This window comes from Chelonia mydas, chromosome 22, assembly GCF_015237465.2.
Source record: "Chelonia mydas isolate rCheMyd1 chromosome 22, rCheMyd1.pri.v2, whole genome shotgun sequence".
NCBI lineage: Eukaryota > Metazoa > Chordata > Testudines > Cheloniidae > Chelonia > Chelonia mydas.
Window position 1 is genome coordinate 5717897 of NC_051262.2, and position 27637 is coordinate 5745533.

At 44.6% G+C, this 27637-nt stretch overlaps 2 protein-coding genes across 6 annotated transcripts in view; one reads left to right on the forward strand and one right to left on the reverse strand.

The window, feature by feature from the left end:
• On the reverse strand, positions 1-27430 carry KCNJ1 (potassium inwardly rectifying channel subfamily J member 1). 5 transcript variants are annotated; one of them, XM_037882270.2, is made up of 2 exons: positions 27101-27426; positions 1-3640 (listed from the first exon to the last, which is right to left on the reverse strand). In XM_037882270.2, exon 2 carries the CDS (start codon positions 3617-3619, stop codon positions 2501-2503), a length of 1119 nt encoding a protein of 372 aa, XP_037738198.1. In that variant the 5' UTR covers positions 3620-3640; positions 27101-27426; the 3' UTR covers positions 1-2500. The 5 variants fall into 5 exon arrangements, 3 of the variants coding, with proteins under 3 accessions (XP_037738198.1, XP_043390097.1, XP_043390098.1); XM_043534162.1 differs by lacking the exon at positions 27101-27426 and adding an exon at positions 21195-21430; XM_043534163.1 differs by lacking the exon at positions 27101-27426 and adding an exon at positions 10438-10539.
• KCNJ5 (potassium inwardly rectifying channel subfamily J member 5) overlaps positions 1-27637 on the forward strand; it is a 241303-nt gene that overhangs the window by 7919 nt on the left and 205747 nt on the right. The window contains exon 3 of the mRNA XM_037882266.2: positions 15856-15965. The gene's annotated coding sequence lies outside the window, so the exon portion shown is untranslated. The remainder of the gene's footprint in view (positions 1-15855; positions 15966-27637) is intronic.

Genomic DNA, 27637 nt, shown 5'->3' on the forward strand with positions numbered 1-27637 from the left:
CTGTCTTCTATGACATTTATTTTAATAACTTACAGTGTGCTCATCACTGTTGCATCTGGACGCACAACATTAAAACAAACATCTCTTTGTATCCACCTGCACTGAGTAGCAATGCTAACCCTTCTGCCCACAAGAAAAGAAGTAGTGGGTGGGTGGGTGAAGGAGTGGAGACAATATACAATGAAGGGTTGGTCACTCTTCATACTTAGGGCTGACTAATCTTCAAATGCTTTACAGGCATTAACTAATTGTTCCTCACAACACCCCTGGGAGGTAGGTGAGTACTGTCATCCCATATTACAGGTAGAGACCCCAAAGTATGTGTTAAAGTGATTTGCCCAAAGCCAAAGAAAGAGTTGCTATGAGAAATGAGATTGGGACATGAGAGTTCCTGGCTCCCTGTCCTATGCCCAGATCTCTACACTACGCTCCATCCCACTCATTCTCAAAATAACTCTCAGTATGATTCTTGTAATTTTGCCTGCTTAATTCTCCTTTTCCATTCAAACTGTTCAGATCTGTCAGCATTTCGAAGGGGATGAAGTAATATCTTTCATTGGACCAACTTCTGTTGGTGAAAGAGACAAGAAGTTGGCACAGTAAAAAATATTACTTCACCCACCTTGTCTCTCTAATATCTTGGGACCAATGCGGCTACATCGACACTGCAAACAGCATTTAGCATGTCATTTGCATCATAACCATGTTCAACATGGACTTGTGTTGATTAAACTGATGGGGAAAAGCCCCAGGATCACCCACGCCTCTTTGGTCCATCATTTGGACACTCAACAGTAGAACTCAGTTGAAAAAACAAGGAGGGCATGGTGAAAAATTCACAAAATGTTAGCTGAAACTTCTCATTGGTGTTTCAAACTTCACTGAAAAATCAAAATTAGAAAAATTTTGACCAGCTATGCTCAACATACTTTGCGTACCTGATTGTTACTGATTGAAAGCTCAGTGTCTCATGCCTGTGAATGTTTTGCTTGCATAAATGGGATGTATGATTTATGGCTTAATCCAAAGCTCATTGAGGTCAATGGGAATCTTTCAGTTGACTTATTTATTTATTATTCAGTTGGTTTCAGCCTTTAGAAAATTCAATTTTGAGTGTTTCTGCATCCTCATTGCTAATGTTGTAGGCAAAGTCCTATCATGCTTCAGAGAATAATATATTTTATTTTTGTTTTGCATATAAAGTATCTTTTTTCTTAAAAGGATACATCTAAAGCTGATCAAAAAAATGTACAATGGAACAATTTTTCATCAGAAAAAGCAGATTCCAAGGAATCAACACGTTCTCCATGAATATTTCAATTCCATCAAACCATTTTTACTGCCAGCCCTGTCTTTCCCCAGCTCCCAGATTGCCTGGACAGCTGCCTCATGGGGCCACCTGACCTGCCACGCAGTCAGCTTTCTGGGAAGTCCTATGAGAGTGAGTCAGCCAGCTGGGAGCAAGGCAAACAATTCTGGTTTGGTTCTCCCAAAATGGAATTTTTCAGACTTTTTCCTCCTGCAAAAAAATTTAAATTTTTGACATTTTGTTCTGATTTGGGACAAAAAATATTCTTCCACAAAATCAGAATATTTCATGGGAAGGAAATTCAATTTTCTCGCCAGCTCTAAATACATCATCATGACCCAAACTTTTCCTTTGCTTCTAGCTTTCCAAGAAACTAGAACCTACTAAGGCTTCACTACAATAGATTAAGAAGAGTCAAACAGAGAAAGAAAGAAAGAAGAGATCCTGGGGTCAAATTTTCTAAGGAACTTATGTCCCATTTTCAAAAGTGACTTAGGCTACTAGGAGAAAATCAGTGGGACATAAGCTCTATGGCCCAGTTCCTCAAAAGTATTTAGGCACCTAACTCTCATTGATTTCAATTATGAAAATGGGGTTTAGGCTCCTATGCCACTTAGGATATGTCTACACAGTAGCTGGGAGGTGTAATTACCAGCTTGGGTAGATGTACATGCAGTAATTCTGCTCAAATAATCCCAACTGCCCTAGTATGTAACTAGGGAGCCACGTGGGATTGTTGATGTACCTTTAGGCACTTTTGACGATTTTTTACCTATCTCTTCTTTTCACATTTCATCCCAAGAACCGCTCCTCTTCAGCACATCTGAAGCCCTCCCTGTGTCTCTTCTTTTAAGGCATGTTGTCAGACTTGCTTATGGCTCAAATGCATTTGGGAACTTAATTGTGTGAGTCGGACATTCCAATTTAGCAGCTTAAATGAACATCCCATAGGTATAAAAAATATATATTCTATGAAAATATATTTATATATATATATAATGCAGTTAAATAGCCTCTCGGAGATCACTGGTGTGGTGGTCTGCTTTGATTTAATTCTTTTGAGAAATCAGGAGCTATTTTCATGTCAAAACAGCCCTGTTCATTTTTCTTCTGTGCTACTAGGTTATTGGGCACCTCCGTATTGAGTTTGTGTTACGATAAAAAATGCCCCAGTCCCATGTGCATACAGAGCTACATTTTTGTGTCGCTGGTTTCATTGACTTCTGATAGAATGAAGCCAGGGTTGTCGTAACCTCTCTTTGCCTTCGCTTTAGCATCCTTCTCATTGTAGAGGCAAAAGGCACAGTGAGGAGTCTCTACTTCCACGGTCTTGCTGAAGTTGTGGAAGTCTACTCTATACTTCCCTTCCTTGGTCTTGGACACAATGGGAGCAAAACGGTAGCCCCAGAGTACCTCCTCTGGGATATAGGATGTCCTGACCTGACAGGTAGCACTAGTGGCCTCCACTGTACCATCTAAAAATACCACTAGCTCAAAATCCTGCTGGAGGATGGTTTCCACTGACATGTGGAAGAACGGGCTGGTCTTATCAATGATGTGGTAAATAGTCAAGGGGGAGATGAAGAAGAGGTTCTCATTGCCAGCATCCACCACAAAGTCTATGTTGACCTGGTCCAAGATGATAGTCTCTCCTTCTGGAGTGATGGTGGTCTTCAGAAGCTTCCCATAGATGTGGCTCCCAATCAGTAGACTCTTCCTAAGGTTGGCCACCCGGATAAGGAGGCACAGCTTGCCGCCTCGTTTGCTAATGACCGCATTCTTGCTGAAGGTGATGGTCTTGGCCCGTTTCTTGGACCTAGAAATCTTAGCCAAGATAGCGCCACACATGAAAGAGTTGATGATGACCCCAAGGATAGACTGGAAGATCAGCAGGAAAATGGCAGTGGCACACTGCTCTGTGACATACCTGAAGCCATAGCCAATGGTAACCTGGGTTTCCAGGGAGAACAGGAAAGCAGAGGTCAAGCCGTTTATGTTCTGCACACATGGGGTGTGGTTTATGGAAGGACTGAATTCAGGAAGATCTTTATGTATATATGCCACAACGTACCAAAGGAGACCAAATAGGAACCAACTGCCTAAGAATGCTGAGATGAAGATGGTCATCTTGTATCTCCATCTTAGGTCCAGGATGGTGGTCCATATATCAATCAAGAAGACAAACCGTGACTGTTCTTCCACGTTCCCAAACTCTATGTTACACCTTCCATCTTTAGATACCAGCCTTGCTCTTCGGCGACAGCGTTCCGTCAGATGGCTGGCAAAGCGCTTCCGGAAGTATTTGAACATTCCCTCTATCGACAAAGTAGTCTGGACAAAGAACAACATTTTATAAACATTATGGCAGGTGATAGTTTTATTTACAGTTGGAGAGAAAGGAATGAATCCTGTACAAGACTTAAGATGTTGACTTGCTTATGAAAAGTTATGACATTAGCACATTGGCCTTTGGCCATTTGGGAAGGATTCCAATTCATATATAAGGAACCAAATGTGTTCTTACCCCAAGGAGCATTCCAGTGAAAAACAATAATAGCAGTTTGCTCAATAAGCTTTGCAAATGTGAATGAATTAAATCTCACAACCCCCTGCGAAGCAGCTAAGTATTGGTATTCCCACTCTCATATGAAAAAACTTGAGGCACAGAAAAGTTAGATGATTTTTCCAAGGTCATACAATGGCCGTAATTTTCAAAAGTGACTAGTGAGTTTAGGTGCACAATTCAAGACACCTTAAAGGGGCCTGGTTTTCAGAAACTGCAAAGTTTGGATATGGGGATTTTCAGTCAGCTGCTGAAAAGATAGAGGGGCCAGTCTTAGCAATTTTGTATCTTTATGTATCAGCGTTAGAAGAGGAGGGAATGTGAAATGGGTAATGAACCTTGGGAGGGTAGGGGGAAAATGGAGAAGGACCTATACTAGCAATGTGAGATGTGAATGTCCGTATAGTTATTGTTAATATGCCTATTGCTCTACCTGAGTGCAAATCTCAGATCCAGCTTCAGGTTTCAAACTCTCCCACAGTCCAAAATTGGCTGGAATTTGTGTTTTGGTTCAGGTCCATCATTAATAAGAAACGACAAAACTGGAAGGGAAGGGGAGTTTTCTGCCTTCCCAAGAGATACTGCTAAAACTAAAAAGCCAGACTCTGGCCTCCTTCCTCTGTCTCCTTGCTCATTTGGTCCCCTGTGACTGGCAAACACTAATAAGAGGGACACGAAATATGAGAGTCACTGATGGGAAAATAGTAGAGATGGGTTCAAATGGCAAAATTTGGGTCTGGGTTTGGAACCCCTCCAGAACTAGATGTGGAGTTTTGATTCAGCCCATTATAGAGCTAGGGACTAGCTGCAAAATCCATATGCAGATCTGGGTTCAGATTTTGAATTGCCCCAAAATTCAAGGATGTTCTGATTCACGGGCTTGATTTGGCTTGTTACAAAAAGACTTATTTGATCCAGTAGCCAGCCCTCCTGCAAATGTAAGATATAGTTCCCCAGAGAGAGGACATATTAGACTAACAGGCACACTAACCCATCATAGGAGTGTACAGTATCTACATGTACTCAGCCTTTGTTGGACCACATTCTTCTCACACAGCCAAGTTTCATTTCATGCTCTAATCGTATTTCCTGGGGCCAAAGAGTTTCAGCTTAAAAACAACTGAAATAAATTAAAATAAAAAGTGAGGCCCTGTGGGAAATGCTCTCACTGGTGATTCACTGGCTATTCTGAGCTTAACATTACTGCGTCTTTTGAGGACATTGGGTCCCCAACTGCGCAGAGATGTGTGTATTTCAGAGGGCTGGAGCCTGCATGACTGACCATCTGTTTTAGAGATACCCAGCCCTGGAATAGTAGGAATGGTGCAGATCAGACTCCGGACTGAGGGGCATTTGGCAGATCCCAGGGCTGGAACCTCTGCATGGTGAAGCAAGCCAGGATGGGTGTGCTTAGGTAGAGCTTTGTGTTCCACATTGTTCTAGATCCCTCACCATCACTGGCATCAAATCAGACACCCAACAGAAAATGACATTAAACTTTCCCCCGAAAAAACTACTGGAGTCTGAGATGTTGTGATGGGGGGAGATCCCCACACTAGCCCTGCAAGAGCCGAATTGGGCCAGGTGGGCCCAATCAGCTAATTAGGCTGCAAATGGGAGCTTTTGTCTGGAGGCAGCTAATTAGAGAACAGGCTCACCTGTGCCTGTAAAGTGGGCTACAGACTAGACTGCTGCTGCTGAGAGAGGGCAGTTCCTTCCTGGGAAGAGGGAGAAGTGTTTGGGGCTGCTAGGGAAGGCAGGAAGAAGTCAGTCCCTGGAAAAAGGGTTCTTGGAGCAGGGACACCCAGAGAGAGAAGGGGAGCCGGGTGTGGTAGGCAGCAGTCCGGGGAAGGAGTAGTGAGGGCTGGGAGAGGAAAGCCCAGAACTGCTGAGTTGAGTGTCCCTGGACTGGAACCCAGAGCAGAGGGCAGGCCCAAGTTCCCCTACCAGCCACTGAGGGCAGTGAATGGACCCACTGCCTAGAACTGCTGATGGACTGAACCCTGGAAAGGGGAATGCTGGAGGGCTGTGTCTCAAAGGAGACACTGAAGGTCCTGGAGCGAGAGTAGCTGCAGACCCGAGTTGGAGTGATGGCGTCCAAATTGCGGACAGGGGAGTTGACCTCAAGAACTAATCCCCAGAGTGACCAGGAGGAGGCACCAGACTGGAGGTGAGTGGATCACTCCGTGACAGATGTCTGCACCTCTGATCTCTGTTGGGGGACAAAACAGCTAAGGTCGTGTTTCAGCTCCTTAGCACTCAGTCTTGTTCTCTCTGAACTCAAAGAGAATTTCATCATTGGCTTCAGGAGGAGCAGGAGCAGCTCTTTAATGAAGGCGGTTGACTGATGGTTAAGGAGGGAGAGGCGCCTCAGGCTATTGTATTAGGTCTTTCACCTCTCGTGTGCTGTCGTTTGGAAAGGAGATGAACTGGGTCTCTGAATGATCCTTAGGGTATAACATTATTTTATATTGGCCTAATCTGTGGCTCTCTTTCCCTGGCCCAAATTCTGGCTGGTGGTACAGAATTCCATCATGACAGGTTTCAGAGTAGCAGCCGTGTTAGTCTGTATTCGCAAAAAGAACAGGAGGACTTGTGGCACCTTAGAGACTAACCAATTTATTTGAGCATAAGCTTTCGATGAAGCGAGCTGTAGCTCACGAAAGCTTATGCTCAAATAAATTGGGTAGTCTCTAAGGTGCCACAAGTCCTCCTGTTCTTTTTGAGAATCCCATCAGCAATTCTAGCCTCTTGCCTACTGACATGGCCACCACACAGGCTCTCTGCTGTACGAGCCACGCAGGGGATTAGACAGCGTAGCACAGAGGATGGATTGTGGTCTGCAAGTCTGGCTCTGTAATGTCACCTACGTGTACACGCACCTACATGCACGTTATTTATGCTCCTAGTAGGAATAATCAGGGTGGGGTCACGCAGGCCCACCAACAGCGGAGGCAATTGCTCAGGGGCCTGGGCAATTTAAACAGGCCCGGGGCTGCCGCCACCGGCAGGGCAGAGGGGCTAAGGCAGGCTTCCTGCCCACCCTTGCTCCACACCACTCCCAGAAGAGGCCAGCCAGTCCCTGTGGACCCTGGGGAGGGGGTTTCCATGCGCTGCCCCTGCCCCGAGTGCCAACTCCGCAGCTCCTATTGGCCGATGGGAGCTGCAGGGGTGGTGCCCGGGCCTCCTGCCGAGGAGCCACTGCCAGAGGGGTATGCCAGTCACTTTCGAGAGCTTCCCGAGGTAAGCGCCGACCCCCCTGACTCCCTCCTGCACCCCTGCCCCAGCCTAGAGCCGGCATCCCGCACCCAAACTCCCTCCCAGAGCCCGCACCCAAACTCCCTGACCTCTCACCTCCTCCCGCACCCCAACCCTCTGCCCCAGCCTAGAGCCCGCTCACCCTCCCACACCCAAACTCACTCCCAGAGCCTGCACCCCGCACTCCTGCCTGCACACCAACCCCTGCTGCAGCCTGGTGAAAGTGAGTGAGGGTGGAGGAGAGTGAGCAATGGAGTGAGCAGGGGGCAGGACCCCGGAAAGAGGCATGACAGAGGCGTGGTCTCAGGGAAGGGGCAGGGCAAGGGCGGGGCAAGGTTTGCATGAGTAGACAATTGGCAACCCTACCGGCATGTAGAAGCCCTGGCAGTGCCACAAGAGCGCACCCAGCAGCGCAGCCGGCAGCTTGCTGGGCACCAGCCAGCACAGGTGCAGCACTGCCCAAATGTCAGGCGGACCGCGTCTGTTCGGGCGTGGCTTGTGTGTGCGTGGGGGCCCATTGACGGTCCTGCCCTGGGGCCCAGAATTGCTGTGGGGCAGACCTGGGGTCATGGATGGCTTTTCCTGGGTCTTCTGCCAGCTAGAATATGGGTACACTTAACACTGCTTTGGCAGCATATTTTGGGGGTATTTCCTCCAGGAGCCATAATTTGGCCCTTGTATATATATCTGGGTTTGCAAACTCCCATAGAATGGGCTACATGTTAATACATTGTCTGATGGACACTGCCCCTCCCATTCCACATCATCACTCAACAACCCTGTGACAACTAAAGCAATTGATTCTGTAGGAAAGAAAGTTGTTAATGTATTTTTAGTTTATTTTAATGAGAGCGGACAGCTGGAAACACCATAAATTATGGCTCTTGGAGGAAATACCCCCCAAATATGCTGCCAAAGCTGATGAATTAGTATTCTATGACCTATCACTGGCTGCCTCTACCAATGTATAGTGATAAAGAGAGGCTGCAGAAAGAAGAAGGTGGCCCAGTGGCTAGGGAACTAGCCTGGAACCAAGCAGACCCAGGATCAATTCACTGTTCTGCCATAGACTTCCTATGTGGCCTTAGGCAAGTCACTTAGTGTTTGTCTACAGTGCAATCACAGAGTGTGACGAGAGCTAAGGGAGATGTATCCAAACTAGCTTTAATCTAGCTAGCTCAAGAACTGGAGCACTGTGCCCATCAGCATGGGTTAGACAAGTCCACATGGAATCCTGGGTAATTACTCAAATTAAAGCTAGTTGGGGCATGTCTACTTGAGATTCAATAACCGGCCCTTCCCATCCCCTGATTGCAAGGTAGCAAAACCCTTAGTCGCTTTGTGCCTCAGTTCCCCATCTGTGAAATTGGTATGCTAGCACTTTCCTACCTCACAGAAGTGTGAGGGAGGTTAAATACATCAGCATGTGAGGTGCTCAGATAATACAGTGAGGAGGGCAATGGAAGTGCCTTAGACTAAACAACAATAAATGGAAAAACACATGAAAGAAAATCAAAGATGAAAGAATACAAATCAATTCCATCTTGCAAAGCTGGCAGCAAAAGGCACCCTCTGCAGCCCTAGTTCATAGCGCCAGCCCCTGATGGGATGGACGTGCCGCTGTGTCTCACATGCCTGCATTCTTACTCTGGATGTCCCCCTATTCCTGTTAAAACAGGAACAGAACTAAAGTAGCTTTTTACTGTTTGAAACTTCTGCTGCTGAATTAATTGGCTAGGGAAGGTACCAAAGCAGGTTAAATTTTAAACAGACTTCAACTGGGGAAGAGGGAACAAGGTCACTTTCCAAGCTCTCGTCCAGATTTATTTCCCTTGGATGCTTTTAATGCGTTCCTGTTAAAATACAGCTTGGACAAAAAGAAAAGGTTCCCGTGCAACAGACCATTCCTTGTAGTTTCCCAATAAATACGTCTTTTTTCCTGCTCTTCTTCTGCCCAGAAACATGTGCCTTGAAATCTCATTACTATCCCCCATCTCTGGCTCTTGTTTGTGACAACACTGTGCTGTTGCATTGTGATTGCAGGTGTCCACTAGTCAGCACTTACTGGGTTTGCAAAATGGCCTGGTATTACTCATTGTTCAAGGTCTGTTTTACACACACCACACTTTATATAGCGGATCCATAGCAGATACCCACCTGCTACCACTCCTAGCTAAAGGATGTAGTCCTTTAACTCAGGTGGTAGAAGTCTGTAATGAAGGTCCTGGTTTGAGATCCTACAGTCAGCCCACACCGCGGGATGTTACATAAATAGCCACCAAAGAACATATAGAGGGCAGGATCCTGCTTCTATTGAAATCAGTGGGAATTTAATGAGCAAACAGGATTGGGCCCTCAATTCAACAGAATGAGCACGTAGGAAGTAATGAGTAACCGCATCAGACTATATTCCATGTTTTAGACTCAAAGCCTGGAAAATAAATCCCAAAATTCCTTTGCCTGATTCCGTTATGGGAATGTGTAAGACTTTAGGACTGTTTTACGAGTCTAGCTCAAGCAATCCCAAGTAGATCAAACCGCCTGAAGAATTACACCCTTGTCTAGGAAAGGTGACAAAGGAATTCACCCTTCAACAAACTTTTTCACTCCCACACACCACTTGCGTGCACTGATTTGCTTCAGCAAGAGCTAATGTTCCCTTCTCTATAAGTACACTGCAAGTATATGTCATAGTTCATCTAGAGAAGCTTATGTAAAGCATGTTGTATAATATACAGGGTTCTCAAGGTCCCTTTGGTTTAAATCAGCAAATAGTAATCCAAGTCTGTCTTAGCTAATATTTAGCATGGCATATTTACTGCTTGGGCAGATCATGTGGAAATATTGCTGTCTTTCTATTCATTGCATATGAAGTCCTTGTTGCTCTAATCAGTGACGTTTGTCTGTTCCCAGAACATAAAATGCCTATAGAAAGTGCACTGCAACACCCGGACTCTTAAACAATGGGGCATTTAAAAAATACAAACCCCATCACCCTAGGTAGACACCTCTGGTACCAGAAAGCTCCACGGCTGTGCTCCAGTTTCATGTTTCACTTGATCAGTGTAATAAGCAGAAACCTTTATATTTCTATGAATTAAGGTTCCTGATCTCTGGATTAATTGCCAACCTCTCCCCCATCCTCCCTCCCTCCCTCCATCCATCTAGGATCTCTGACAAATGCCCAGAATGGTATGGCTTTCTTCCAACCCTCTGTTGCTATTACAGATACTTCTCCCACCTCCTTTCTTTTCCCTGAAGTCCTGCCCACTCACAAGCAGGTAACAATGATCTAATATCTACATACCAGCTGGAGTTCTTCAGTGCACCCAGAAATGTAACTGAATGTTCCTCCCCTTGTTTGTTTGTTAATTGTTGTTGTTGTTGATTTGGGTGTTTTCTGGGTAAATCCTTTGTACAGCGTTGTGTGCAGAGCATGCTAATCCAAGGAAACAGCTTTAATCTGACCCACGTGCAGCAATTTAGGAGAATCATGACTGAAGACAAGGGAAAAGATTTGGGGGTTGGTAAGTTTGGTTCAGATCTTAGCAGGAAAACATGTAGCCCTTTAAAGCCCTTTGGATGGGTCCTACCACCCAGTCTTGCATTGGATAGTACCTTACCCCATGGTTTCAACTTCATCCAGAGAAATGTACTATTCCATGTGAGAAAGGGTGGCAAAATCTAGCCACTGGGGGGAGAGATCAACAAAACTCACTGAACCTGAGGTTCCTGGCAAAACACACGGTTGTGAGGGGCTCCAGTGAAGTTCTAGGAAGCTTAGGGAGAATAAGGGGAATACAGAGTTAAGGGATTATTCTTTACAGCCTTGGTCTTATCTTTCCAAAAACATTTATTTTTTTTCCACCCCCTTCTGTCTATTATTTTCCTTTGCTGAACATGCTCTGGAGAAACTATGCCAAATACCCGTGTCCTAATTCCTTCCAAAATCCTTTTTATTAAAAAATGCTCGTGAGATTCAGAAGCAGAGCAGGCTGCGCATTGTCCACCAGTTGCCGTTGCCAGGGAGTAAATGCGAGGTGGCTGTGAGACCCTCGGAAGGTACGGCACGTTTTCTCTTGGCTCGCTGTCCGGGAAAGCCTAGGAATTTGCCTGTTGCAGCAGCTTAACTGTTACCTCTTCCCCACTCCACCTGCTGCTTAGATCACAAGTTCTACAAGCATGTCAGGGCTGCCAGAGTGAGGTGGCCCTGTGCTGAAACAAACACAAGTACAGTAAGAATATAAATCATGACTAAAATAGCCTGTTCGGCTACATCCATAGTGGTAACTTCAAACAAAAACCTGCGACCTGGACATGCTACGCCCTCAACCTCAAACTTTGTAGGGGTGTAATACCACCCCAGCTCTGGATATGAATTCTCCAACTGACCCTTAGCTCTGTGCTGGACTTAAATCCCAGATTCAAAGTCCTCTGCTGTACTTTTGGGTGCATCTGAATTTCAGATCAGGATTTGAGTTTTCAGGCTTGGGAACCTAGTTAGCACTAGTGTTGCAGTTTAATCAAGGGTTGAAATGGAGCAGGAAGTGGGGAGATAATAGCTTAAAATACAGTATTATAGAGGGGCTTCTCTTGCTAAATCTTTCCTGTCTGACTTGTGTGCCCCGTGGTTGGCTGAGGTGCACCAATCAGGTCCCGGAGGTCCCATGGATAGCTGGTGTCTGACCCCAGGAGGCCTCGAATAGGCCTTGGGATGGTTTATGTGTGTGGCCCTGTGGATGGTATGTGTCCACCCAGAGGCACTTGAGTGACCCTCTGGGTGGATGGTGTATGTGCAGAGGTACCCAAGAGGCTCCATGGATGAATGGTCTGGTCTGGAGGACCAGATGGCCTCCAGAAGGATAGTGCATGCCCACAGCACTGGGGCCCAACAGAGCCTGTGAAAGGAAGCTGAACACTCATGGCAGGGAGCTCATGTGGCACTCAGGAATTGGGATGTGAGGAGCTCCCTGTCCACATGAGACCCAGTTGAGCCCTACATGGATAGATGGAGCATGTCTTGAAAACTTGCAAATTTTGGAAAAGCTGCTGTCTCCTGTTCTAGCCACGCTCCCTGCCAGGCCCGAGGGACCCAGCAGAGAGCTTGCTGGAGTGCCAGCTCAGCACCAGCATCACCATTAAGCATTTGTTCATGACCGTGACTCCCAACATCATCGGTGCAGCGGCATTACCTCCTTAGTGTTGAGAGACATGCGAGTTCTGCCTGGGCAATGTGATCCATCAGTTCGGCTCAGCCTGCTAATCCAGGAGTCCTGGCCCAATTCCCCTTTGAGTGATTACATTCTGCCAGCCTAAATTCCCCTGTAGTTTCAGATGGACACAGCAATGCTCTTTATTCCCTGCCTTGCCCTCGCTCTGTTATGTAGTGTTGCTGTGAGCTGCTGAAGAGCTGCTCCTTTTCATTCCACTGATGCTGCACTTCAGTGGTGGGTGAAGTGATTCCTATACGTAGCTTTTATATTGGTTTGTAAAGCGTCCTCGTGGATGAAACATCCACTAAAAATATAAACCATTATCTTTATAGGAGCCATCTTCCATTTCTAACAGAAACCCGTGATCCCATCATCTGTGGGAGCTCAATGGTAAGAACAGAGGATTGGAAGCCAGGACACCTGGTTTCTAGGCTCGGTTCTGCCACTGACTTACTGCGTGCCCTGAGGCAAGCCACTTAAACTATCTGTGCCTCAGATTCTTCTTCTATAAAACAGGGATTAAAATACTTTCACAACACCCATGTGACGTAGGAGGCTGGACTGATTTATATTTATAAAGTACTTTGAGATCCTGTGATGAAAGTCTATATTAAAGTATAATGTCTTCATCCTCATTCAAGCGGACATTACTATAAATTCATGCATGTACCTTTTTGTGAAAGGGTTTTTAAAAAGCACAGTTTTTGAGGTTCCAAGGTTTCTTCTTACATTATTTTTATTACTTCATTGACACCTAGATGCCTCATTGTACTTGGCCCTGAACATACATCTGGTAAGAGACAGTCAGTGCCCCATGGATCTCACAATCTAAATAGGTGAGACAACGGATGGGAGAAATATATTATCTTTATTTTACGGACAGGGAACTGAAGCTCACAGAGGTTAAATGATTTGCCCAAGGTCATACAGGGAGTGTGTTGCAAAGCTTGGAATGCAGGTGTCCTGCGTCCTAGCCTAGTACTTACTAGACCTCCATTGCTTGCTATTTACATACATAACAACTTTAAAAACATCATGCTGGTTTGCTTCCCTGATTTCTCTCCTGCTGAGCAACATGAGGATATGAGCAATGTGAGGAATGAGCTGAGCAATATGAGGATTTGCAATTCATAATATGCCCAGTGTGTATTGGTTGAGGAGGCAGGCTTTGGCAGGGGAAATTTGCAGCCTAAGTAAAGGAATAATTCATTCACAAGAAAGCTGCCAAATGGATACATGCAAAAAAATGCCATAGTAATGGAGATCCCAGCAAATAATGCTCTCTGAAAGGCTAAGAATGCTTACACAGAGCCCCAGATTAAAATGCACAGATGCAGATGTATGTATAAATGGTCTACAGCGGTAAGACTATTACAGTTACTAGGAACGAATATTCTCACTGTGAATACGGCAACACAAAGGGAATGCAATAACTGCATTCATTAGAAGCGGCAGCTTAATGCCTGGAACCAAATGGACAGAATTTGACACTTCTCATGGCTGCAGACAACTCCCAAGCTGGAGGCAGTTTATAGATGGTGGCATTCCTTTCTCCTCTGCGTCCCACGGGGGGAAGAAAGATCTGTGTGGGCTCCTAGAAATGGCTGGTCCTTTATCATCTCCCTATGGCTCTGTCTAGACAGAAGCATTTGCTAGTATTCTTCGGTAAGGATGGTGTCATTGCCGATAAAGGGGTTCCATTGTTTGTTATTACTCATGAGACTAAATTAATTCCCTGGCCACACTGGAGTCCATATGAGTTGCTGTGTCCTTTATCAGTTTAGAAGCATAAAGGAACCAGCAAAAGAAGATACACTGAAACAAATGTTCTCAAAGTGTGAGATACAATGAACAGAGTGCTTCAGTTTAATTAAGTGACTAGATTTTTTTTTCCTAGCAGTGCTGCAGCCTGAGGTGATCAATTATGCACTCACCTACTGTACTGAAGGGGCTGGCTGAAAATTTTCCATCTAAACCTTTTTAATAGAAATTTTTGTAACTGAACACTTTTTTTCATGAAGTGCCTGCTCTCCATGGGAAATTTCAAATCTTCATTAGAAAAACAAATGCCTGAAAACAAAATATTTTAGCCAAAAAATATTTTGATTCCACTATCCTACCATGACGCCTCCTTGGAGTTGTAGTTTGATTTCTTCATGTCCCCATTCTCCTCTATGATCTGGGCTCACCAGCCAGATTACACCTTCCATGATGCACCTGGCCAGAGACTCCCAGGGTGGGACACTGTGGCGCACCATGCGAGATGTAGTCCCCCAGGGAGCCTGGCTTATAGAGAATGGGAATATGAGGCACCTGAACGACAGCTCCCAGGAGGCACCATGGCAGCATTTCCAAATCAAAATATTTCAGTTTTTGATTTTTTGCTGAAAAGTCACTTTTTTTCATGGAAAACATCAATATTTTTTTTTCCTTTTCATAGACCTGTTCTGGGTGGGGGAGCACCTTTTCTAACCATCTCTGGTCTCCTCATCTTCATGTTGCCAGGAAAAGGCACCTCAGCCAAGATGCAGAGGTGGGGGAAAGACGCTGAAATTGGAGGACTCTCCCTTGTGTGAGTGAGAACAGAAGTCACAAATAACCCAAGAACTCAGTGAGAATTGGGGACAGAGGGGGATGGGCCGGCCCAACTCACATAGAATGTTAATGATTCAAGTCAGGAGGGAAATGCACAAAGTGCAGGTCACAGGAATCTGATGCTTCTCACTTTTTTATTTATTTATTTATTTATTACTTCTCTGAAGTATTAAGAGTGAATCATTAATCTGAAATTTGGTACTGCAGAACTGACCAAAGTCACGTCTCAGTGTCTGGCTCAGTGCACTGAGGGTATATCCACACAGTAATTAAACACCCTGGCTGGCCCATGTCAGCTGACTTGGGCTGGCGGGACTTGGGCTACAGGGCTGTAAAATTGTAGGGTAGACATTCGAGACCCCACGAGGCAGCAGGCTTCCAGAGCCCAGGCTCCAGCCCAAACTTCTACAGTGCAATTTTACAGCCCCGCAGTCTAAGCCCGCCAAGTCTGAGTCAGCTGACGTGGACCAGCCGTGGATGTTTAATTGCTGCGTACACATACCCTGAGAGAGCTTCCTACAGAAACTGTTTCCAACAGAAACAGGGCTGAGAGGCAGTTGGCCTCACACAGCTAGAAGACAGCCACTGCCTGAGGCCATTGCTTCTTTGAGTACAGTGACACGGTTGAGGTTGCTTCAGCATCAAATCTCAAGGTACCCCAATGTTCAGGGCTACCATGCGAGAAGAGCTTAGAGTCGCATAGAACCTCTCATCCCAAAGTGTGTTATGAACCTAAACTGGTAGAGTTACTCCATCCAATGCCCAAAAGCACCCAGCTCTGGGGCGGGGGTACAAAGCATTGGTTTAAAAGCTTGGTTCTGTTACCACTGCTCCGTAGGGGTGTGCAAGACAGTGCAGGAAGTCCCTAGCATACCATATACTCGAGGCAACCATAACATTGCTCTCTGCACTTCCAGGTTGCAAAGAGGATGGTAGTGGAGAGGCTACTGCTGCCACAGATAGGCAGAATTCTCCAGGAACCACCAGGACAGCTCTTGGAGTAGCCCGTTCTACACCCAATCTAGAGGTATAAGAAGTGTTGCTGCTCAGCACTCGCTTGCTAGTGCCTCATATAAGCACCATTCCTCCCTTCTCACCACTTTGGAACTGCAGGTATCTTCCCCCTCCCTCCCTGGCCACACAGCCATACACCGCATGCTGCAGCAAATCACACAGGCATGATTTGGCCCCCAGTACTCTTTAAATCCCTGAGCTCTGTCATATTCCATCTGTCTGAGACTGAGGAAGCAGAAGAGCAGAGAGAGCCCAGCTTGCATTATGCTGCATTGCAAATAGCTCTTCTGAAAGCTGCTGCAATGTTCTTGCTCTGCAGGCCTGGGCTTGGGCTATATAGGCTTGGGCTATATTGATGCGGCTACTCAATATTTACAACAGAAGCTCTTTCTGACATGAATTAGCCACAGTGCTACCCTCCCCCTGTTGGGGATCCTCTCCATGCTCACAAGCTGAGGAGTAGCCCTGGGTTGGAAACTCAACAGATGACATTCTCCAGTCGGAATCAGTATTAAGGAAGTACCCTCATGTCATTTTAAGGGCCATATCCTGCTGCAGTCACCCTCTTCTTGTTAAGTTGTAAATCCAACGTCCTGATCTTCTGTGGTTAGCAGAGTTTATGTGGCACTGTCCTCGAGCGTACAGGAATTAGCACTGCTGTCCTAGCTAGTGTTATGAAGGGGAAATTGTTCTGTGGATAGCGCTCTAGCCTGGGGCTTGAATTCTGTTCTCTGCTGTGCTCTTGACTTCCTCTGTGACCTTGAGCAGGAGCCTCTGTGCCTCAGTTCCCCACCTGTAAAATGGATGATACCAGCACTGCCCTACCTCGCAGGGGTGTTGTGAGGAAAAGCACATTAAAGATGATGACTAGGTGCTTAGACGCTGGCATATAAGTACCTTAGAGGTTGTATTCAGCCTCCTTGAATTTACCCTGCAGTTTCAACTGGATATGTCTTTCTTCTTCACTTCCTGTCCTAAACTGCTACCAGAAGCAATGGCCTGAGAGCCAGTAACTCTTGTATTATAATCCTGACCCTACCATTCACTTGCTGTGTGGCCTTGGGATAATCCCGTCACCTTTCTGTCTCAAGTTCCCCCTCCCTTGAATGGGAATAATAATAATTTAGCTATCTCACAGTGGTGCTGCCAGGAGTATTGATGTCTGTATAGTGCTTTTGATGCAACATATTGTTTTATTGCTAAGTGGTATGTGTACTGATGTTCAGTGTTAACCAGTTGCCATGTTTCACCTCCGTGGCAGGTGGCATGAGCTCTGTACCCAGCTATTTAGAGTGGGTTGGGATCCTTCAGAGCAAAGATGCTCTATAAACATAAGCAATTCTTATTTTTCCATACACCAAGGGGAGCCATTTATACCTTTATTTTGTATTAAGAAAGCAAAAAATGTCTGACCTCGAGAGCATTATGTGAGTGTGTGTCTCCAGAGTCAGTCTGCCACTGAGCTAGGCATAAAATGGCTGCCTGTCCTGACTCTTTGGGTCAGGATCTGTCTTTTTGTTCTGGGTTCATACAACACCTTGCACAAGTGAGTCCTGGTCCATGACTGCGATTCCTCGGCATGATGTAAATACAATTATAATAGTCCTTAGAATTTTAAAGGCACAGTACACAGAAAACAGCATTAATTACATAGCTAAATACTGCACAATTTCTGATCTTTAGCTGTAATATTTCAATTGTTTCTGAGTCCCCATTGTGCTGATTTCTGATATCCTCATCAGAGTTCCCACAAAATGAATCTGCAGAGTTCTTTTCTTAGTTGCTCTTCCTATTAGCTACTTCACTTTTTGTTTCTTTTTTTCCCGTGTTTCATCCACTGACTCTATACTGATGCTTTTGAACATAAAATGGGTTGCCATCAAGTTCTTCCTTTCCTCTTGAAACTGCTTTAGCTCAGGAATATGGCTTCCCATGGGGCAGAAACCTCCGCTGCAGGGCTGGATTTATACTTTACGCACCCTTAGACACAGCATCTTCAGTGCCCCTCCCCCCGTCTACAGCTGACCTTTGTGTTTGCACACAGTTTTAGAGAGGTAAGGTGCCCTAGAACCCGGCACCCCTAGGCACATACCTACTCTGCCTAATTGGAAATCCAGCCCTGTTCACAGACTATCCCTCTCATGATCTCCCTCTGAAGAATTTGGCCTTTCCCAGTTGATGTACATTTAGAATTTTGCTGGCCAATTTCCAGCATGTCTCCATTGCTGACATTTCCATTCAATTCCACTCTCGAACAGAGAGCTCTGATTTCTTTTTTTTTAAACTGACCTTCCCCATCCCTTCCCCTCCTCCACGCCACCCCCAAAAATATCCCACAACCACTAAAGTTGTTTTCATTCTTAACTTAATTCTATTCTTTCCAATTCCTTGGTCACATGATTTGTAAGTCACTGGCCATGACCAAGTCAGAGTAGGTTAAAGCTGGTACCCAAATGAGTGTGAGTATCTGAGAAAAGAGTTTATGGCCTCTAGTTATTTCTTGCTGTAAGTCTAAAGGTGATGAGGTCAATGGTTCAAGCATCAACTGCTCTTGTAAATAACTGTAACTTAATCCACCTCATTCTTGAAAGGTGGTTATACAAAGACATACAGATGCTCATATATACACACACGCACACTTTTAATTTGCAGATACTCTAGTTTCTTTCTCTTCTATACAAATTCTTCCTCCTTAGGTCTCACTTTAGCATGTGTCTGGGGCTTGAGAGATTATGTACTATCTCATACCGCCTGTGGAATGTTCCCTGGTTTTGCTAAGGTCCCAAAGACAGTCCCTTTTGGCAGTGGAAGCTCAGGTTGTAACAGTGCAAAGCTTATTTCACCTTTAAATTCAGTAATTTTCCATCCCTCAAACATGCACATTTGTAAGCCCACAATATGCCCTGCAAAGCTAAAGCCTGTCAGCTGTCTGTCAACAAATCTCTGTGCTTCTTTCCTCTGCTAAATTGGCCAGCAACCTCGCCTCTACATGACCTGCAGCTTAGGCTTCTATTTGTACAATTCCACCTTGACCACTTAGTCGATTGAGATGCAACAGTAAGAGCATCGCAGGCCAGAAGGTTGGAAGATTTCTTTTCATGCACAGCACCCCAACTGCAAGTGTATGTGGGGAGTCTCGGAGCAACCCACTCAACTGCTGACTTTGCAATCCACAGCAGAGCAGTGTTTAGCCTTGTCCTGCTTCCAGGACCCCTGATTTCTGTCATACTTGGGTATTGCCTGTACTCTCTATACTTGTCTTCGCTTATTCTTTGTCTTCTGAACTCTGTTTCACAACCAGTTGTGAGAATCACTGTTTTTAATCCACATAATGACAAGGAGAATAGTGGCTGGCAGTGCTGTAGTACCTTTCATAAGGGGCAGGTAGCATGGTTAGCAGTCTTTACCAGGACTGCTAAGTCCAGGCCAGGACATGCGGAGACCCTGTGTTGTGACAGTAGAACCTGATTTCCAAAGTGTAGACTTCTGACTTCAACTGGGGTGATAAGTACTTGGCACTTCTGCAAACCCCATCATCCCCTTCTGCAGCCCAAGCTGGTATAGTCAGTCTGAGCCAAAGGATCCATCTATGTCCTGCAGCCTCATTAAAGAATCTCCTTGCTATTTACTACAACCAAATCCTGTTTCTTCTCTACCATAAAGGACAGGATGGGGTACTAAACTATTAATGAATTAAGCCTCACAATAGACCTGTGTCTGTCTAATCTGTCGTCCTGGCCTTTATAATTTCATCCTTCCTCCAGGAAGCAAATGTCTTTATTACAGGAAATCAATATTATTCACTGGAATTCACCCCTCTTGGAATCCAGGGTGTTCATGCTTATGTCTGGTGTGTGTTTGTTTGTTAAGGGCTTTCCGGTATACCTGCCCAACTCCCTTTGAAGATGTGTGGAGTGTTACGTGCAGATCTAAATGCAGAACTTGTCCCTACTGTTCTTGAAATGTGTGTTAAATTTTCACCGGCAGAGCCACTTCCATTCTAGTCCTTCAGATACCTTTTGTATTCCTAATTATTTATCTAAGTGTAATTGACTTGCAAGACATTCCTGGCTTTCAATTTGCATTGAGTGAATTATTGACCCGTCACCTGGGTCATCGATGTGAAGAGGCGTATGAACAAGCTGAATGCAAAAAAGCTACTTTGCATTCCCCATAGCAGATATAACTATTAATAACGTTGCTGAACAATGCACTAAGTGCCTGCTCAATTTTAATTTAAAAATATATGGCCAAATTCGTCCTTGGTGTAATCTTGCTGAAGTCCACAGAGTTTTGCCAGGCATGGATTTGCCCTCGTAGGCTGCTTTAAAATCTCTCCCATGCTAAGACCTGATATGCTCATTTCCAGAATTTTTACAGCTGACTTCTAATCAAACCCATTAGAAAATCAAACCCAAATAACTGGACCTATTTTCAAGGTGAGCAAGCAATATCCAGCTCAGCTTTTTTCTTTGCTATTCCATAACAAACAAACTTACTGAGCATGCTCTGTCTCAACCCATAAACAAAAACAACTTCCTCTAGCAAGAAGGCATCTCCCTGTAGGCCTCGGGAAACACAGTCTAACAATAAAGCAGTGCCTTGGGAGTCACGTGATCTAAGGTCAATTGCTGGCTCTGCCACAGACTTTGTGTGTGACTTTGAGCAAGTCACTTCTCTTTTCTGTGCCTCAGTCTTCCTATTGGTAATATGGCAATAATTACATTAGGGGAGTTAGGAGGATATGTTCATTACTGCTTATAAAAGGCTCAGAGATCCTCACATGGAAGGTTGCTGTGGAGAGGCAAAATAGTATTTGTCTGGGAACTTCCATAGTTCTAGTGGCACTCAGATACTTTGAAAATACCTAGACAGAAAGACCCCTGTCTATCATCTCAAAGCAAACCTGTAAGTCCCCAGAGAGAAGAAAATCTGCTGTGTCCCTAACTAACATCTCAACGCCCAGCAAAACAAATACAGAAGAAAATACACAATGGTTTGGGGAAAACCTAAAACTAAGCACCTTCTGCAAGCTGCTGAGCTCCTTCCACTCCTATTGCTGAAGCTGCACACAGCATCCTGTAGGGGGCACTCAACCGCTTGCAGAATCAGGTGCATGGTGCTGTACAGTTAGGGAGTTCTTTCACGACCTCAAAAGGTGATCAGCTTTCAGATAGATCCATAGTCCCCATCACACTTAGTCTTATGGGCTGCCCTGTTGCCCCAGAATATCAGGACTTACCAGCGTATTTGTGGGAGTGCCTACCTGGTTCACATAGAGGGCAGCTCCATCAGGCGTCTTGGCTGTCAATAAATATGAACATGAACTCCCAGGGCTATGGTAAGTTGCATCTCGCCCCAAACGGTCAAGGACAAACAACAGATCTGGATGGAGCTGGAAACTGGTAAGTAACTTAATCAGGTGAAATGAAGCATGAGAGCCTCTTTCCTCCCGCCTACCTCATTCTCCCTCCTCGGCAGGGTCCGAAGGCCAGGGATAGTCATCTGGTTAGTCCAGGCAAGTCAAAGCTCACTAAGCACCTTGGAAGTTTCTGAAAACAAGGTTAGCCTGTTGCTGGTAGGAATGTGGGATTTGCACTTAAATACTATAGACTGGACTAAGTGAACTGATGCCAAGATAAATACTGCTGAGGTGTAAAACACCAGGGAGTGAAGGGGAGGAGGCAGTGGTCCAGATAACTTGTAGTATCTAGGGATGATTTCCATGGTAGTTAGATGATAAGTGCCTTGGGGCAGGGCTGTTTGTAAAGCTCTGTGCACTCTCAATAATAATTCTAATGGGGCAGCAGCTGCATCTTTCTGCAAGTGCAGAAGGCCCCATTAGTAGTGTAAGAAGCATGGAAAAGGGCAGGATCTGGGAGCTCATGATCAAGGTCTGCGTCTGTGCAGAGATTTCAGACTCCTTGCATCCCTGCAGCAGCTGCATGTGCACCACAGTGAGAGGATGCTTTGGGAGGTAGGAGCAGAACACCTGGTCAACCTCCTGCTTGGAGACGCTATCTGAGGAGTCCATCTCTCTCACCATCACAGAGCTCCTCTGCTTCTTGATGAATTTGTTGGGCGTGCTGGGCATGAAGTGGCTGCAGACTTGATCACAATGGTAAAAACTCATAGATATTCACCTGAAGTTGAACCCCCGCATCTGAGCCAGCTTGAACATTTGTAATTCAGGTCTTGTCTAGGCTGGAAGACTCTATAGTGAATGAAGAACCAGTGAAATGATAACATTTAAAAAAAAATCCAAGATAGTGAAAATTTGAGTCATTGAGAAGGGAAGTGATCTTTAGGCACGCACTGGGGCTGATTCACAACTGTTACCCCAATTTTAAGCAGTATAACTCTTGAAACCAGCAGAGTAAGCCCTGAATTAAACTGGGATAATGATGCAGTGAACCAGTTCTTTGCTGACACCTCATTAACTTTAATGACTAATTCATATTTTTGGAGAAAGGAAGCCTTTGTTGAACTCAGGCTCCAACCCATTCAATTAAGGTGTGGGAGCTCACAATAAACTTCCCTGATACCCTCAGAAAGTCCTCCAGAGAGACCAATCTTGATGTGCCTGATAATTCTAAGGTACAAACCAACCAGAAAAAAGAAACATTTAGGTAAATAAAAACATCTTTGGCTAGAAAAGGGCACACATTCAAAGTTTTAAAAAAAAATATCTCTTTGTAGCTCACCGTACAAGCTGTCATGTAATCAGTCAGACCTGTGCCTGACCCAATACATGTTAGTTACCTTGTCTTTTTCTTTTCTATGGATGTTTACATGCAGGATAACAATATTTGATAAACAGCCAGGTACTACAAGGATATTAATAAATCAAAGCTTGTGGATACTATCAACCACAAAACAGAAAAGCTTTGCTCTTGGGTGCCTATTTTTATTGTTTACATTTCATAAGCACATGGGATGCTTCTGTCAATGAGGAATTCTCCCCTTCCATCTGGACCCCTGCCACTCTTACCTCTATATCAGTGATAGTCTCTAAGGTGCCACGAGTACTCAGTCCTCAGTGGTTCAGGAGCCAAATTAGTGATCAACATTACCCAAAAGAGCCACCGTAGTGTGAATTCATTGTTTCATTTACTATTTTATATATATGTATAGCTTTGTTCTTCCCTCTTTAAAGCCAACGTCATTATCTAGATCCTGCAGAAGGAAGGCTTCTATCTCATCTGTGTTAGGGGATTCTATAGGAATCATTATCAACGTATTAAAAGAAAGGAGGTAAATTAGAGAGGCCCATCATGGACTTAATCGAGTTTCCAGCCTCCCTGGCTGCAAGAGATTCTTCTCTGAGCTATTTATTATGTTTCATATCTAAGACCCTTCAGCTGCAGTGGAAAATGCTTCCATTTTAGGTTAATCTAAATCAGTGGTTCTCAAACTTTTCCATAGCGTGAGCCTCTTTCCCATACCTAGATCCCCTTCCCATCTAGCCAGGATCTAGTTCCTCCCAAAATAAATACAGTCAAAGCAGGGTGGTCATGTCCTTGATGCCTGTTCATTTTCATGACACCTCTAGAGGTCATGACTCCTAGGCTGAAAGCCCCTGATGTGATCTCCTCAATAGCACATTCAAAACCCCCTTAACTGCGATGCTTTGTCTTCTTCTCCATTCCCTTTTCTTGGGTTTTGTTCACGGCATAGCCTAGGAGGAGAAATGCAGCCATCTTGATGGGTCATAGGTGGAGATCTGGTTGCTGATGTAGCTAGGTCCTGACCCCTTGGCGGCTCTGAAGATCAGGATGAAGGCCTTGAATCGGCAAAGGAAGTAGGGTAGAATCCATTAGAGGATGCAAGGCACGGGTACAATAAGCTACAGCAATACAGTCTGGAAATGGCAAATATATGGTTTGCTGTAGCTAGATCTTTGTCCAGGAGCAAGGGGCAAAAACCTCACAGGCAGCTGCATGCTTTGCTCACCACTGTCACGCCCTGATCATCCAGGGTTAGTTATGGCTCTGGAAGGATCCTGACACTCTACCCTTGTTTGCCTAAAGTCTCGGCTAGTCCTTCAAAGCATTGCCAGAGCGAGGAATCAAACCTAGATCTTCTGCATTTCAATCCAACGCATCATCACAAGGTTTGACTGTTCCATTTATCTCCTTTGCCCAGCCCCATCTCTGGGAATTCTTTCACATTTCTCCTTATGCTTGGAACAGACACTCATCAAACGTGCTCTGTCTCTCAGGGAAAAATATTCCTGAAGACTTACCTGTTCTCCAAAGAACATGAGCTTCAAAGACTATGCTGCACTCTGGGGCTGATCCTGTCAGCTGTTCTGTAATAATGTTGTTACAGGTGCAACAAACAAACTTCAGCCATTTAGATTTGCTGGGGACTCAGCTTACGGTCGTTGCCCCCTGCTGTGGAGGTGGATAATTGATCCAATGGGATATGGAGTGTTCTCGCACAGCCTAGCAGCAAAATTCTTGGCTGTCCAGAGAAGGAAGAGAATCTTGGAAGTAGGCTGGAATCCAACACAAGTAAATCCTTGAAATGGGATTGTTGCCTTCTGGTATCTTACCTCAGTCTACACTAGTGTGGAAATATTTTATACTGTGAAGCTCTCTGTCCAGTACCTGGGACAGAAACTGGAAAAATGGGATCATCCGACCAGCAACAGCACAGATGGTGTCTCTTTCTGGGAATTCAGGAGGGATGTTGCAGGGGCCAGATTTTCAGCTGATGTAAATCAGCATAGTTCTAATGTCTACACACACATACACCAGTTGGGCACCTGGATGTAGATCGTTACAAATCACTCAGCCATTCCAAAGCTGTGAACTGTCTGATCTTGCACAAGAGCAGGAAAAACACTTTGTTAAGTACAAGAGAGAGACATGCACGCCCAGTCCAAAGCAAACCCCTTCTGGCAGTTCCGAGCTTCTTATCAGAAATAAAAGACACCCACATGAGCAACGATTATGAAATCCATTCAAAGAGTATCCACTAGCCCCCATCCTCTCCCTTTTCTCATTCAAATTCTGAGCCAGGCTTAGGTTAAAAATGTATATTTGTTTTTACAAGGCAAAGTTCCAGGGACTTTCAAGATTCTTTTAAAGCATTTCAAAACAATATTTTTATCTGGCTACTATTGCTTTCTGGCTTCTTTTAATCAAAATTGGTTTTAGATACAATATTATCAGATGCAAAAGTAATAATTGGCTCTTGTACAGAGCATTTCATTCATCTGCCTCAATACAATATACAAAGCAAAATCAGTGTCATCAGCCCCTTTTTAAAGTTGGGGAAACCAAGGCATGGAGCAGCAAAATGACTTACTCAGAGCCACATAGCAGGTCAGTGTCAGAGAAAGGAATGATATCCCAGTCCAATACTTTGTGAAGGCATCATTCTCATTTAAAACAAGGTTCCTTTGCATCACTCTAGACTAAATATAATTTACCTTCCCATCAAGAACCCCTTTACACTGCAGAGTGGTGTAAAGGGACCTTTGTGGAAATGAGAATCAGGCCCTAAGTGTGTGTGTGTGTGTGTTTTTTTTAAATAATAAACTGAACCTTGTGTCTCTCTCTTTTATGGTTTTGTGATATTTAGGCACAACCAAACACTGTTTGTGATGACCACAAACTATATGTCACTTAGATTTCACAGGTCATTTTGCATTTGTTCAGGATAGAAATTAAAAAGAAAATAGTTGTGTTCATTAGCCAGTAAGTGCTTTGAGAGAAGGTTTGGTCACTGGGAATAGAAGAGGTGTTATAAGAGAGATGTGGTACAAAGGATAAAGCAACATGGTATTAGCAAACACAAGCTTTCTGAAATGTTTTTCTGTAAGTCTGTATAAAAATACTCTGCAGGATCTTAAACAGGGCTAGAAATTGGTAGCTTGACAATTTGTGTCTCTTGGGATTCTGGTGATATTGCAAATTAGGAGTCCGGAGTTTCTAAGGACGCCTATTACCTTTGCTGAGAGTTCAAGTTGTCACTTGGTTATTTTCTAATTTAGAACTTTTAATAGAAGGGAAGTTTTATTCTTTCTCTGATGGAATGTCACCATGCAAAGAAAGATTCTTTGGTTTCTTTCCATCTTTAGTAAGAACTCTTTGCCCTTTTATGTTGCCGTTCATCAAAGGACCTCAAGGAATGCTACAAATATTTCATTAAAGGGTCACCTTAAACTGGAATTTTTAAAAAATTAATAATTTTTTAAAATTACCAGCTTCTGACAAAGCACTCTTCAAACAGAATGTCCTGCTTTCTAAATTCATTTTTTACATGCATACATATTTTTCTGCCTCCCTGCTGATATTTATAAGGCTCCTTGCAGCTGTGGAAAAGTAACTGACTCTATCCAGGGATCAAAGAAACTGACTATGCACAACAAGGTGCTGTCATAGGCACAAAATGGAACAAGTAGAGAATTAAAGGGTTTTCTGCAATTTCTTTCAGTTTTAGTAATTCATCTATATTACATACCCCATCACTCTAGTATCTGAGCACCTCAGTCTCTAATGTATTTATCCTCACAGCACCCTGTGAGGTAATGCAGTGTTATTAGCCCCATTGTACAGATGGAGAACTGAGGCATGGACAGCCTAAGTGACTTGCCCAAAATCACACTGGAAGTCTGTGGCAGAGCAGGAAATTGAAGCCAGGTCTCCCAAATCTCAGGCTAGTGCCCTGACCAGTTGATCATCCTGTCTCTCTAATCTTAGTAATTCTAGATGTTTACATGTAACTAAAATAGGTGCAAAATGTTTGTGTTGATAGCATCTTGTTAAGCCCTGCAGCACCTCTGTGTTTTATACCTATTTCACAGATGTGTAAACTGAGGCAGAGGGAGCTTTAGTGACTTGCCAAAGTCCCAGAGCAAGTCAATGAGCAAACCAAGACTAGAACCCAGATGTCCTGACTCCAGGTCTCCTGTTTCAATCATTAGGCTGCACTTTGACCCTAAGGAGGTGAGAGGACATAAGGCACAAAGGATGCAGTCCACAAGTTGCACTTAGGGTGCATCTGGATGGTACAGTATGGCTAATTGTACCCATACATGAGCCTAGAAATGGCTGGGCAAGCCCCTCTGGACCTGAGGTGGGTAAAGATTCATCTCCATCAGCTTTCAAGAAGACAACCTAAAATTTCACTCCTTACCTTGTTTGCTAAGCAGTAAGAATGGCCACAGAAGAGAGAAAAGGCTGCCCTGCTTCTTGCACAATGAGTAACTCGCAATATCCCTGGAGCTGTAGGTTTCTTCCGTGCTTTGGTCCTGTGGGTCCTGTATCAGGTGGAAGAGAGCTCAAGGTCTCCTTTGGTATTTACGTCACCGTGTTAGCTCAAACTGGTTGACAGCTCATCTATATGCAATGGCACATTAAGGCTGTGCTTTACTTTATAAACGCTGCTAGAAAGGCACAGCAGTGGCAGCTAAATGGTTTAGATATAGCAGAGGCGTCGAGCTGGCAAAGCTAACTAAGGGAACCTGTGCAGAAGGACCTCTGAGGGCCGAACGAAGCTGCAAGCCCTCCCCTGCACCCTCAGGGTAGTCACAGTGGAAATTGCTCAGCGCTTGTTAGAATCAAGTGACCTATGTTACTTATGGGCTCAGCAGGTTAAGGAATAGCCAGGGATCTCCTGACACCTGCCTCTTTTCCGGGCAGGGCTGCTCACACTCTGCATGGTTCATATAAT

What these genes read in the sequence shown, in the direction of transcription:
- KCNJ1 (XM_037882270.2), bottom strand. Translation starts at nt 3,619, where the DNA reads ATGTTCAAATACTTCCGGAAGCGCTTTGCCAGCCATCTGACGGAACGC.